This window comes from Microcaecilia unicolor, chromosome 4 (genome assembly GCF_901765095.1).
Source record: "Microcaecilia unicolor chromosome 4, aMicUni1.1, whole genome shotgun sequence".
Taxonomy (NCBI): Eukaryota; Metazoa; Chordata; class Amphibia; order Gymnophiona; family Siphonopidae; genus Microcaecilia; species Microcaecilia unicolor.
Window position 1 is genome coordinate 322,586,973 of NC_044034.1, and position 13,457 is coordinate 322,600,429.

General features: G+C 46.0%; 1 protein-coding gene across 2 annotated transcripts in view; it reads left to right on the forward strand.

Annotated features, from left to right (window-relative positions):
- Positions 1 to 6,990, forward strand: part of LSM1 (LSM1 homolog, mRNA degradation associated) — a 44,440-nt gene extending 37,450 nt beyond the window's left edge. For both annotated transcript variants that reach the window (XM_030199628.1, XM_030199629.1), the window contains exon 4: positions 6,459 to 6,990. In XM_030199628.1, coding sequence (XP_030055488.1) covers positions 6,459 to 6,629 — 171 coding nt within the window. In that variant the 3' untranslated portion in view covers positions 6,630 to 6,990. The remainder of the gene's footprint in view (positions 1 to 6,458) is intronic.
- The last annotated feature ends 6,467 nt before the right edge of the window (positions 6,991 to 13,457 follow it).

The following is a 13,457-nucleotide window of genomic DNA, read 5'->3' on the forward strand; positions in this document are numbered from 1 at the left end:
GTCTTGCAGGCTGATACTCCAACATAGTACACCTGTTCATACCCATTTCAACCAATCAGGATGACTTTTATTCTCTGCAATAATTGTGCTGCTTTAGTTTCAAGGCCAATCATCTGGAAACTTAAAGCTTGTCCTATCTGTCTTCAGCTATCTACTTTAAAACAAGAGCTATATAAAGTAATGCAAGAATTAGATGCAATTAAAGCAACTTATAGGACTGTACAGAATCATAACTTCTCACCACTGCCTCAGAATAAAACCACAAAGGAACAGATGGTTCACAGTAGGCTCAGGCAGAATTTGTCATGTCACACAGAAACATCCGCCCACACAAGTGTTGCCACTACAAAATTCTTTTGCTCCACTACAGCACTGTGATGTTCCTGAAACTAAAATTGAAGCAAAAGAAAAAGCAAGGAAGAGGGAACAAAAAGAGGAGAAGGTACCCAAAGAGAAAAGACACTCACAAATCACTAAACCCAAAACACATACTAGGAAATGTAGTTGGAAAGCAATGACCACAAATGCTCACAGTATAAGCAATAAAATTCATGACCTTCAAGCCCTGATGTTGGAGAATGACTTGGACATAGTTGCAGTCACAGAGACATGGCTCAATGGTTCCCATGAATGGGATGTAAACATACCAGGCTATAATCTTTTTAGGAAGGATAGAGAGGGACGTAAAGGTGGAGGAGTAGCTCTGTATGTGAGAAATATCGCAACAACTGAAATGACAGGGAAGTGGGGAAAGGAAGAAGCGATATGGATCACCTTAACAAGAGAGGATAAAACCTTGGTCCACGTGGGTGTTGTCTACAGACCCCCAACACAATTGGAGGAACTGGATAAAGATCTGATCGCTGATATTCAAAAGTTGGGGAAGAAAAGAGAGGTGCTGTTGTTGGGAGATTTTAATCTGCCGGATGTAGATTGGAAGGTTCCGTCTGCAAAATCGGAAAGAAGTAGAGAGATTGTGGATGCTTTCCAAAGTGCTCTGCTCAGACAAATGGTGAACGAACCCACGAGGGAGGGAGCCACGTTGGATCTGGTGCTCACAAATGGGGATAGTGTGTCAAATGTCCGAGTGGCTGCACACCTGGGAAACAGTGACCATCAAACGGTTTGTTTTGATGTAACGGCTCATGTGGATGGCGGCCACTCTAAACTCAAAGTCCTGGATTTCAAGCGAGCTGACTTTAACAAAATGGAAGAATACCTGAGGAAGGAGCTGATGGGCTGGGAGGACATACGATAAGTGGAAGGACAGTGGTCCAGGCTAAAAGAAGTAATAAACAGGGCCACAGACCTTTATGTAAGGAGAGTAAATAAAAGCAAGAGAAAAAGGAAACCGATATGGTTCTCAAAGCAAGTGGCTGAGAAAATAAAGATTAAAGAGTTAGCGTTCCAGAAATATAGAAAATCTCAAGAGGAAGAACACGGGGAGGAATACCGGATGAAACTGAAAGAAGCCAAGAGAGAGGTATGTCTGGCGAAGGCGCAAGCGGAAGAACAAATGGCTAGAAATGTAAGGAAGGGAGACAAAAACTTCTTCAGGTATATTAGTGAAAGGAGAAAGACTATAAAGGGAATTGTGAGACTAAAAGATACAACAAAACGCTATGTAGAAAATGATGAAGAAAAAGCCAATTTGCTAAATAGATACTTTTGTTCTGTTTTCACTGAAGAAAACCCTGGGGAAGGACCGAGAGGGACTGGCAAAAGTACACCTGAGAATGAGGTGGATAGAGCGCCGTTCACAGAAGAGAGTGTGTATCAACAACTTGGAAAGCTAAAGGTGGACAAAGCCATAGGGCCGGACGGGATCCACCCCAGAATACTGAGGGAGCTCAGAGAGGTTCTGGCGGGTCCTCTTAAAGACTTGTTTAATAAATCCTTGGAGACGGGAGAGGTTCCGAGGGATTGGAGAACGGCGGAGGTGGTCCCTCTTCACAAAAGTGGGGATAGGGAAGAAGCTGGAAACTACAGGCCGGTAAGCCTCACTTCGGTTATTGGAAAAGTAATGGAAGCCATGCTGAAGGAAAGGATAGTGAATTTCCTGGAAGCCAATAAGTTGCAAGATCCGAGACAACATGGTTTCACCAAAGGGAAATCGTGCCAAACGAATCTCATTGAATTCTTTGACTGGGTGACGGGAGAATTAAATCAAGGACGTGCTATGGACGTCATCTACTTAGATTTCAGCAAGGCTTTTGACACGGTTCCCCACAGGAGGCTCTTAAATAAACTAGACAGCCTGAAGATAGGACCCAAAGTGGTGAACTGGATTAGGAACTGGTTGACGGACAGACGCCAGAGGGTGGTGGTAAATGGAGTTCGCTCGGAGGAGGGAAAGGTGAGTAGTGGAGTGCCTCAGGGATCGGTGCTGGGGCCGATTCTGTTCAATATATTTGTGAGTGACATAGTCGAAGGGTTACAAAGTAAAGTTTGCCTTTTTGCGGATGACACCAAGATTTCCAACAGAGTGGACACCCCGGAGGGAGTGGAAAACATGGAAAAAGATCTGAAGAAGCTAGAAGAATGGTCTAACGTTGGCAATTAAAATTCAATGCGAAGAAATGCAAAGTGATGCACTTAGGGAGTAGAAATCCAAGGGAGACGTATGTGTTAGGCGGGGAGAGTCTGATAGGCACGGACGGGGAGAGGGATCTTGGGGTGATAGTATCTGAGGACCTGAAGGCGACGAAACAGTGCGACAAGGCGGTGGCCGTAGCTAGAAGATTGCTAGGCTGTATAGAGAGAGGAGTGACCAGCAGAAGAAAGGAGGTTTTAATGCCCCTTTATAAGACGTTGGTGAGGCCCCACCTGGAGTATTGTGTTCAGTTTTGGAGGCCGTATCTTGCGAAGGATGTTAAAAAAAAAATGGAAGCGGTGCAAAGAAAAGCTACGAGGATGGTATGGGATTTACGTTCCAAGACGTATGAAGAGAGGCTTGCTGACCTGAACATGTACACTCTGGAGGAAAGGAGGAACAGGGGTGATATGATACAGACGTTCAAATATTTGAATGGTATTAATCCGCAAACGAATCTTTTCCGGAGATGGGAAGGCGGTAGAACGAGAGGACATGAAATGAGATTGAAGGGGGGCAGACTCAGGAAAGATGTCAGGAAGTATTTTTTCACGGAGAGGGTGGTGAACGCTTGGAATGCCCTCCCGCGGGAGGTGGTGGAGATGAAAACGGTAACAGAGTTCAAACATGCATGGGATATGCATAGAGGAATCCTGTGCAGAAGGAATGGATCCTCAGAAGCTTAGCTGAGATTGGGTGGCGGAGCAGGTGGGGGGAAGAGGGGGTGGTGGTTGGGAAGCAAGGATAGGGGAGGGCAGACTTATACGGTCTGTGCCAGAGCCGGTGATGGGAGGCGGGACTGGTGGTTGGGAGGCGGGAAATACTGCTGGGCAGACTTATATGGTCTGTGCCCTGAAAAGGACAGGTACAAATTCAATTCAAGGTAAGGTATACACATATGAGTTTGTCTTGGGCAGACTGGATGGACCATGCAGGTCTTTTTCTGCCGTCATCTACTATGTTACTATGTTACTATATGTATTTCTTGCGCCTGGCTGTAGTTGGCAGGTGTCTGTTTCTGCCATGCTGTCCTCCTCCTCTTTTGCATAGACCATTTTCAGCAGTCTCTGGCTGGGGCCTATTTGAGGAGCATCAGTGTCTTCCTTTGGACTCTCCAGGCAACAGGCCTAGTTTTGGGCCCCGCTGTCTCCTGGGGCACAGCAGTGTGTTTGGGACTTGACAGTCACCTAGAGGTTAGACTGGATTTGTTTTGTTCCTGTTTTCAAGCTGCAGTCCTGATTGGTGCACATTTTATGTTTTTGATGCCTGCTGCATTTGGTGCGCCTGTATTATGCTCTGTTCTTGGTTGTCCTCTCTTCGTTGGGCTGTGGTGGGCTTCTGAGTCACTGGTCATGGGGGTGTCCAGTGTTTGTCTCCTCAGGGCCTTCTCATCTGGCTGGCAGAGGTTTCCGGTATGCAGAGGTTGACAGTCTGCCCTCTTTAGAGTTGCAGACCTTCTAAGTAGTCGGGTGAGCAGTTTTCGCTGTCCGGTTTTGCGGATATCTCCTGTAGTTGCCTACAGAAGTCTCCTCCACTTTTCATACCAGTCTTGACATCTCCTTTCAGCTACAGCGGTCTTGTGGCACCCTCGGCACCATTCTCCTGTTCCTCTGTGTGGTGGACTGCTCGTCTGTGTTGCAGCCTACCCTGGTAATCCTAAGCAGCTCCGGTTGCCTCTTTCTGAGTTACAAACCCCTCCAGATGCCCTGGTGTCCTTGTCATCTGGTTTTGGAGAGGCGGGTGTCTTTCTTGTCCCAGGGTGGTGTGTTCCTGATGACTTTTAGCCAGTCACCTCCTTTTATGGTGGCAGACATCTTGGGGGATTTATTTGCAATCGCCACCTCCCTCAGTGGGGGAGGGGTTGCTGTACATACGGGGCACCTCGACTACAATGCCCACTAGGCCGTATTCAGGGGCAGCTCCAGTATATCTGGCTGAACCTGTTTGGGGTTGCAGACATCTTCAGTGTTTCCCAGGTGCATCTTTCTCCTCTCCTCGGAGTTGCAGGCATCTTTAGTGTTTCCTAGCTGTCTTTTTCCTTTTCAGAGTTGTAGGTCTCCTCAGGGTTTCACAGCAGGGCCTCTATCTCCTATCTCTGATGTTGCAAGCATCTTCAGGGGTTCTCGGCTGGGCCTGTCTCCCCTCTTTCGAGTCGCAGATGTCCTGGTCTCCTCTCTTCGGCATTGCGGCCATCTTCCTGAGGGGCATGCCTGTGCCTATATACTCTCTCTTTGAAGTAGCAGATGTTGCCAGGGGTCATGGCTGATCTGGATGTCATTGTGGTGCCAGTATCCTCTCTACAGAGTTGCAAACAATACCAGTGTATCTCAGCCGCACCAGTCTCCTCTCTGCAGAGTTGCAGACATTACCAGTATTTCACAACAGCACCAGTCTTCTCTCTGCAGAGGGGTGGATGTCTCTGGTGTTGCTCAGTGGATCCAGTATTCTCTCTTGGGGCTTGCGGGTGTCTGGTGTTGCTCTGCTACACTGCCCTTATCTCCGAGATGGCAGGTATCTTCGCTGGTTCACAGTCCAGTGGTCTTTTCGGCAGAGCGGCGCTTTTGCCAGCCCCTCTTCGAGTCTGCGATCACATCTCTTTGTATCGCTTTGAACTGTTTCCAGCAGGCTGCAGCTGCTCTATCATTCCTACGGCTCTCTGGGGTACAGATGAGTGATCTGATCATCTAGCATTGTCCTCTTTAGAGTGGTGGTGCGTCACAAGGATTTCTGTTTTTGTTTTGTGCAGGGCAGCACTGGCCCATTCCAGTCCCGGGCAGGCTGGGGGGGGGGGGGGGGTCATCAATAGCACTTCTTCCTGGGGTGCCAGCTGGCCCTGCCTTTGGTCTGCAGGGTTGACATACTTCTTGGTGAGACTTTGTTTGCCTGGGCTCTACAGGACTTGGCCTTTGTTCTTCCCGATGGGTTGGCTTCGGCCTATCTGTTTCGGTTTAGTTTTAGGTCATTCAGCTCAGTCCGCTCCTAGGCATGAGGGATCCTTGGGCCTTTGACTAGACTGGGAGCATCTGAATTTATTCTCTGCCCGGTTTGGGTTCTCAGGTCTTCAGTTTGGGGTTCTTAGCTGAGCCCTTGTTATAGGTATCTTTGCTGCCCAGGTTGCAGGTCTTCTGACTCCTGGTACGTCTGCTCTCTGTAGGAGGGAGGTGATCTTCTTTCATTCTTTGAGTTCCAGAAGTGTCTCTCTCTTTTTTGTTTTCTCTCTCTCTCTTTCTCTCTCTCATGTCATGATGTGTACTTTTACACTAGTCGGTATTTTATAAGAGATTACTGAAGTGTGGGGAAATAACTTTACCTCCAAAGTATACCCCCACATAGAATGGTTGGAAAGAATTGCATGATCCATGTTTTCACCACTTTAATGATCGTGTTTCCTGTCAGTGTTGGTACTACTGCTGTTCTCATTGTTGTAGTACATACCGCATGGTAAGAACAAGAGATTCCTCCCCCCCCCCCCCCCCCCCCAACACACCATTTTTCCCACCACAGTATAAAAATCACAAGGCATTTTCCAGAAGTAATCATACAAAGGACTTCAGTTTTGCACAGTAAAGGTATGATGTGTCAGCAAGGAGGAGCATGAAGAGAGAGAGAGAGACCAGACAACAGGAATGAAGGGTAGTGTCTTAGCTGTTCTGTACTATTTTGAAAACTACTAAATATTCTTCTCTTTTGGGCTCAAATATAGTGCTTGCTGTGAGTGAATGAGCTGCATTGCCACCACTTGTCATTCACTTAGAACTGTACAAAATATACTGGTTTACAGATAATTCGGACCCACTTGCATTAGTATCTTTGCGTTCTTAGAGGGTGCAGGTGTGACTCATCTTTTTTGTTCTGTCTTTCTCAGGACCTGGAGAAAGAAATGTGTGCTCCTTTGCAGCAGGTGTCTATTGAGGAGATCTTGGAAGAGCAGAGGGTGGAGCAGCAAACAAAGCAGGAAGCAGAGAAGGTGAAAATCCAAGCTCTGAAGGAACGGGGCCTTTCAATTCCACGTGCAGATACTCTGGATGAATATTAGACCAGCAATTCCCTCTGCTTTTGAAATAAACAGAATGGGTCATTACAAAGATGTAATGCAGCCACTTAATGACATTTACAATGTACATTTCCAGTCTGGGGGAGAAAAAAAATTATTTTTAAATTTAAACTTCAGTTTTATTTTTTGTGACAGAAAATCATGCTTTCTTTTTACAAAATCATTGTTGACAGGAAAACAAAAGCCAGAGGAATAGTATATGTTGCTATGGGCAAAGTAAAACGGCTTTCTTTTAAAAAGAACAATCATTGCATTCTGTTAGGTTTGTGTTTTCTTTTTTTGCTTACATAAGAGGTGAAAGTTTCCCACCAGTTTGTAAATAAAAGCTATATAGGTGAAAGTGCTTTTCAAGGGCTTCAAATTTTCTGTATTCTTGAGTGTGTGTTCTGCTGTCTTGTAGTATAACGGTTTGGGTGTATGGTTTGGCTTTGATTAAAGCAAAGGTAATATGGTATTTCACTTCATATTGCAGGGCTTCCCAAATCTGTCCTGAAATCATAAGGGATGGGTTTTTGGGATATCTAGAAAATGTGTTCATGAGACTTGCGTGCATTGGAGACCAAAGATAACAGATTGTAGCTCAACATCCTTTTTTCCAACAGCACCCAATCCAGGTCACGAGTACATAGCAGGATTCCAAAAAGTAGCAAAATTCCATGCTACTTACTCCTAGGGATAAGTAGTGGCTTTCCTCAGGTCTACTATAATGACGTATGGAATTTTCTTTCAGGAATTTGTCCAAACTTTTTTTTTAACCCAGCTATGCTAATGACTTTATCACATCCCTCCAGTAACAAGTTCAGAGCTTAACTATGAATTGAATGGAAAAAAAAATCTCCAATTTTATTTTAAATGTACTCCTACTTCATGACATGTCCCCTTGTACTTCTTGAAAAAGTAGTAAACAATCTATTTTTAGCTTTTATCTCCACTCAGCCATTTCTTCCAAACTGAAGAGCCCCAACTTTCTTAGCATTTCCTCATACAAGTTAGTCCATGCTATTAATCATTTTGGTCACCCTTCTCTAATTCCTCTATATTGACTCACTGTAGGCATATTTATTTGGATTAATATTCTGACTATGGGGTTGGCATCTAAAGTTATATCTGAATAGTCAGTGCTGGCTGAATATCAGAGTATATTGGTAACTGCTGCTGTTGTCTAGACAACAGTGAGAGCCAGAGCTGTTATCTGGATTACTAACTGGATAACTTAGGACAGCCTTTTTTGCCTATCCAGATACCGGAGCAGAATGTCACCAGTCTCCACATAAATCCCAGCTCTGCCCCTGAACTGCCTGAGTGCTAGCTGAATAGTGCCAGGGCTGTCTAGTGATTTTCAGCGGCATTGAGAATACCGCTGAAAATATCTGGATGGCCCCAGTCAGTGAAATTTATCTAGGTAGCAGGTGCTGTTACCTGGTTAAGCCCTTTTAAATATTGGGCCCATAATGAATATCTAATGTGTTGGTAGTGATTGGACAAGGCTGAGATGGAGGGTGGTTAAGTATGAAAGTTATCAGATGAGGAGGGAGGGGAAGAAATGAGGTGGAGAAATTTAGAGACTGAGCAATTGGAGAAGAAAGATCAAAGCAGTGGTGAGTTGGAGTAATGGAGCATAGCTGGAGATTGAATGAGGGGGTTAAATCAAGAAACTTAAGAGGCATAAGAGTCAAAGTGGTCATTAGCATGAAAGTTAAATACCCAAGAATAAGGAAAGAGGAGGATGGTTTAGAGAGAGAAGAAAAGCCATTAGTAGAGAGAGAGCCCAGTAGTAAAAAAGGAGCAGGAGGGATTCTGAAAGGAACGTCTGTGGCTCCATTGGTGTGTACCTTGTGCTCCAGTGGAGTGCCAGTAAGATAAAAGGACTCTTGTACCATAGTACGCATCCTGCTATTGCATGCCTGAAGGTGTGTGATCAAATAGATGCACCAGTCACCTTTGGAGCAACGAGGAGTCTTATGCAGTTTATTCAAGCATTGCCATTACCTAGTGTCTACCTGGTTGACTTACTGAATTATTTAGGCCATTTAGAGAGACTTCAGTGTTAACATTGCTCTGTCTTCTCGGTTTCTGATATACAAAGGGTCAAGGTATCGGTAGCTAGTCCAATTTGGAGACCTACGGACACATACGTTGTGATAGTCAAGGATAGTTTAAGTGTTGCAGCTCAAGTAAGAACTAAGGCTGTCAGCTCTAATGCTTTGGCAAATTACAACCCTAACCCCCCCCCCCCCCTCCTTAGTTCAGACCTCTACACATTTGCCCACCTGGTGAAGATATCAGTATAATCTTGTTAACATCTTTCCATGAGGTTCAAACAATGGCATAGGGGGAAGGGACATCTACTGCTATGTTTTGTGTTCAGGAGAATGATCAACCTGCCTCTTCCATTGTGCTTTTGGCTCTAGTTTATGTTCTACCCCAAAGAAATAAGCTTTACTCAGTTTCTGTGTTGAAAGCTGTGGAATATTCCAGTTTTGACACTCCATTACCTTTTACTCCACTGCCTGCCACTGGGTAAATATTGGGGGGATAGTATTTTTTTTTATTTGCATTTGTTTATTGATTTTGAAAAATCTATACAAATTTTTTTTTAAAAGAATAGACGAGAGGGACTTTTCAGGGGGTGATAAGTGACAGCTACACAGCGAGGCAGTGGAGTGAATAGGCAGATGGAGTGGACTTCAGAGAAAGAAAAGAAGACTGAGCTGCAAGAAGGAGTTGAAATGGACAAGAAGGTAAGAGGAGCAGCTCAATACCACCACCACCCCCATGGCCAACTGGGTGAGATGTATAGGAGAACAGGTAGCCTCCATGACAGAGCAGCAACAACTGAAGCTATGCAGCGAGGCAGTGGAGTGAATAGGCAGATGGAGTAGACTTCAAAGGAAGAAAAGAATAGTCTTTTTTTTTTTTTAAGTCATGTGGATAAAGGTGAGCCAGTTGTAGTATATCTAGATTTTTAGAAAACAAAATAAGACTGAGGTGGAAAATGGAGTTGAAATGTACAAGATATGCTCCTTTTCATTACGTAAAGACATCCCTTCTTGAATATACTTGGAGGTTTTTAGTTGTTTTTGTTTAAAAATGCTAATGCAGAGGTTCTTAACATTTTTTTGTTCCTGCACCCCTTTAATCGATCAATGATACCTCACGTCCCTTCCTAAACCATGTGCCCACTAGTGACTATTGACAGCTACATATGTTGCTTATTAGCAAAGGGGAGATGCACAAAGCTTACCATGCTTGCAGTGTTTGCTTTAGACTGGTTGCAGCTAGTCTAAATCAAACGTTATTTAAAGTCTAATTCACGCAAGGGTTCGGTATCCCTTTTACTATTCCATAAGCAGCTACCAATTAATTCAAGCAAGCTCATCAGTATTAAAATGAGTATTCCGGATGATGCATAGACATTTCCTTGCACTGAGTTCCTACCTTTAATGTGTAAAACTTAATGGCAGGTCTGGAGCTGTTAAGGTTTTTGCACTGTACCCCTGGTGTGGTCCTGTGTACCTCCCTCTCAACCCACTCCTAACCTTTAAAACTCCCTGGTAGTCCAGCGGACCCTGACCTGACATGGTGCTTAGCCTATCCTAGTGCATTCCAGGATGCGCTGGGCACCACCATTTTGAGAAGGGCAGAACAGAAGCAGCAGGGAGTAGGTCAGTGGTTCCCAGACTGTTCCTGGAGGCACCCCAGCCAGTCAGGTTTTCAGGATATCCACAGTGAATATTCATGAGAGATTTGCATGCAGTGGAGGCAGTGCATGCAAATCTCTGCCATGAATATTCATTGGGAATATCCTGAAAACCTGACTGGCTGGGGTGCCTCCAGGACTAGGTTTGGGAACCACTGGAGTAGGTGTTGCTCCTGCCTCCAATGCTTACCAGGTACGTGAAGGGGAGGGGAGGGGGTCACTATACTACCATGAATTTGTTTGTGGGGGGGGGGAGGGTGGTGGTGGGGGTCCACTGGACCACCAGGGATTTTTGGTTCTGGAAGGGTTGGGAGGGGGATCCGCTGGACCACCAGGCAGTTTTTCAGGTTGGGGGGGGGGGAATCAGTGACCGCTGGACCATCAGGAATTTGAAAGGTTAGGGGAGTCTGGTCATCCTTGGACATGCCCATAAGAGCTGTGCCAGGAATACTCAAACCCTTTTACTGACCAATACTCAAAACTAACAGTGTGCATATAGTTTGCATGCTGTTAATGCTGAGCATTGGCAGGTAATTCTGACTCGTTAGAACTGGTGATTCTCCGAGGACAAGCAGGCTGCTTGTTCTGACATGTGGGTCGACGTCCTAGTCGACCCAGGAATTGGACGGCATTTTGCAAGCAAAATATTTAAAAAGTGGACCGATTTCCCGCCTGTCTCGTGAGCGCGTTCCCTCAGTTTTCTTTTCTCCGTGTTGAGGTGTGGTAGTTTTTTTCTGCGCTCCTCTCAGGCCCAGGAAAGAGTCTTCGAGTTTTCGCTTTTTTCTCCTAATTTTTTCTTTATTTTATTATTATTGTCATTAAAAAAAAAGTTCCCGTAGTGTACTTTTAGTTTTGTCCCCTTTCAGGTTTCCTTTGTTTTTTGTCACGGCCGGATTTTAAGCCGTGCGGTTGGGTTATTCCCTTATTTTTGTGCTCTTTTTCTATCAGGCACAATTGTGTCTTTTTCACCAAAGCCATTTTTCCTTCCATGTCATTGAAGACACCCAGTGGTTTCAAACGTTGTACTCTGTGCAACCGGACCATCTCAGGTACTGATACCCACACCTGATGTATCCAGTGCCTTGGGCCCGACCATATCCCAGCCGCTTGCAGTCTGTGTCTTCATATGAAGAAATGGACCCAAGCGTCTCGAGAAGCCCAACAAGAAAAGCTTTTTGGGGCTCGGTCTGGTCCTTCGACATCGGTACAGACATAAGTCCTTATGCGAAACTGGTTGTTCCCTCTGTCTAATCATGTGATCCCGTAAAAAGCTGAATCCCAATATTGGATCCATGGTGAACCTAGTTTGATGAGGTCTCAGCTACCTCACAATTCCATGGTGGAGAACTCCGCCCTCAAAAGAGCCAAGAGTATTAGGGACTATGCCTCTGCGCCCCCAGGCAGAGAATCTAGAACCTTAGACTCTTTTGGGAGGAAGACATATCAGGCCACTATGCTCGCTGCCAAGATCCAGACTTACCAGCTCTTCACGAGCGTCCACTTGCAGAACTGGTGAAGCAACTGTCCAGCTTGGTTGATGTACTCCCGGAGCAGGCCGAGCCTTTTCGCCAGGTGGTCAGACAGCAGAAGGCGTGTTGAAAATTCCTGGCCAGGGGTACCTTTGACACTTTTGATGTAGCATCCAGGATCGCTGCCCAAGGTATAGTGATGCACAGACTCTCATGGCTGCGTGTCTCTGACTTGGATCATTCGGTCCAGCAGCGGATGGCGGATGTTCTTTGCTGGGGGGATAACCTTTTTGCTGAGAAAGTAGAGGATCTGGTTGACCAGATCAAGAAGCATAATGATTCTATGGATTCTCTCTCCCGCTGGGCGTCTTCTGCTACTATCTCCTCTTCCCTCCAAAAAACTTCCTGGATGAGGAGTGCTCCCTATTCCTATGCTAGGCGTAGGTACACTCCAGCTTCTTGGCAGCCTGCCCAGGCTCAGTCCCAGCACGCTCGTTCTCGTCAACAGCGTGCGCCTAAGGCCTCTGCAGCTCCCCAGCAAAAGCAAGGGATGGGCTTTTGACTGGCTCCAGTTCAGCATAGCCTTAGTAAACGTGTCCGTACCGGACGACTTGCTGGTTGGGGGGAGGTTAATGTTTTTTCACCACAGGTGGTCTCTTATAACCTCCGACCGGTGGGTTCTTCAAATTGTCGGGTTAGGATACAACCTCAATCTGGAATCGAAGCCTCCAAATTGCCCACCAGGAGCTCAGTCCTACAGCTCCCAGCACAAGCAGGTACTTGCAGAGGAACTCTCCGCCTTTCTACAGGCCCAAGCGGTTGAACCCGTTTCACTAGGGGAAGAAGGGTTGGGATTCTATTCAAGTTACTTCCTTGTACAAAAGAAAACAGGGGGGATGCATCCCATCCTAGGCCTAAGGGCCCTGAACAAATTTCTTTTCCGAGAAAAGTTCATGATGGTTTCCCTGGGCACCCTTCTTCCCATGATTCAGGAAAACGATTGGCTATGCTCTCTGGACTTAAAGGATTCTTACACACGCATCTCGATACTTCCAGCTCACAGGAAGTATCTTCGATTTCAGCTGGGAACACAGCACTTTCAGTACCGTATACTGCCTTTTGGCCTGGTGTCTGCGCCCAGAGTGTTTACAAATTGCCTAACTGTAGTCGCAGTGTCTCTACGCAGACTAGGAGTGCATGTATTTCCTTATCTGGACGATTGACTGGTGAAGAGGGCCTCGAAGGAAGGTGCTCTGGAGTCAATGCGAATGACTATTCAGGTGCTGGAGCTACTGGGGTTCGTCATAAATTATCCCAAGTCCCATCTCACCACAGTCCAAAAATTGGAATTCATTGGTGCTCTGCTGAACACTCAAGACAGCTTGAGCTTATCTCCCCGAGGCAAGGGCGGACAACCGTCTGTCCCTGGTGTCCATGGTTCGAGCGTCTCAGCAGGTCACAGCTCGGCAGATGTTGAGACTTCTGGGGCACGTGGCCTCCACAGTTCATGTAACGCCCATGGCATGTCTACATATGAGATCAGCTCGATGGACCCTAGCTTCCCAGTGGTTTCAAGCTGCGGGTGATCTAGAGGATGTCATTCAGCTGTCCACCAACTTTCGGAATTCTCTTCAGTGGTGG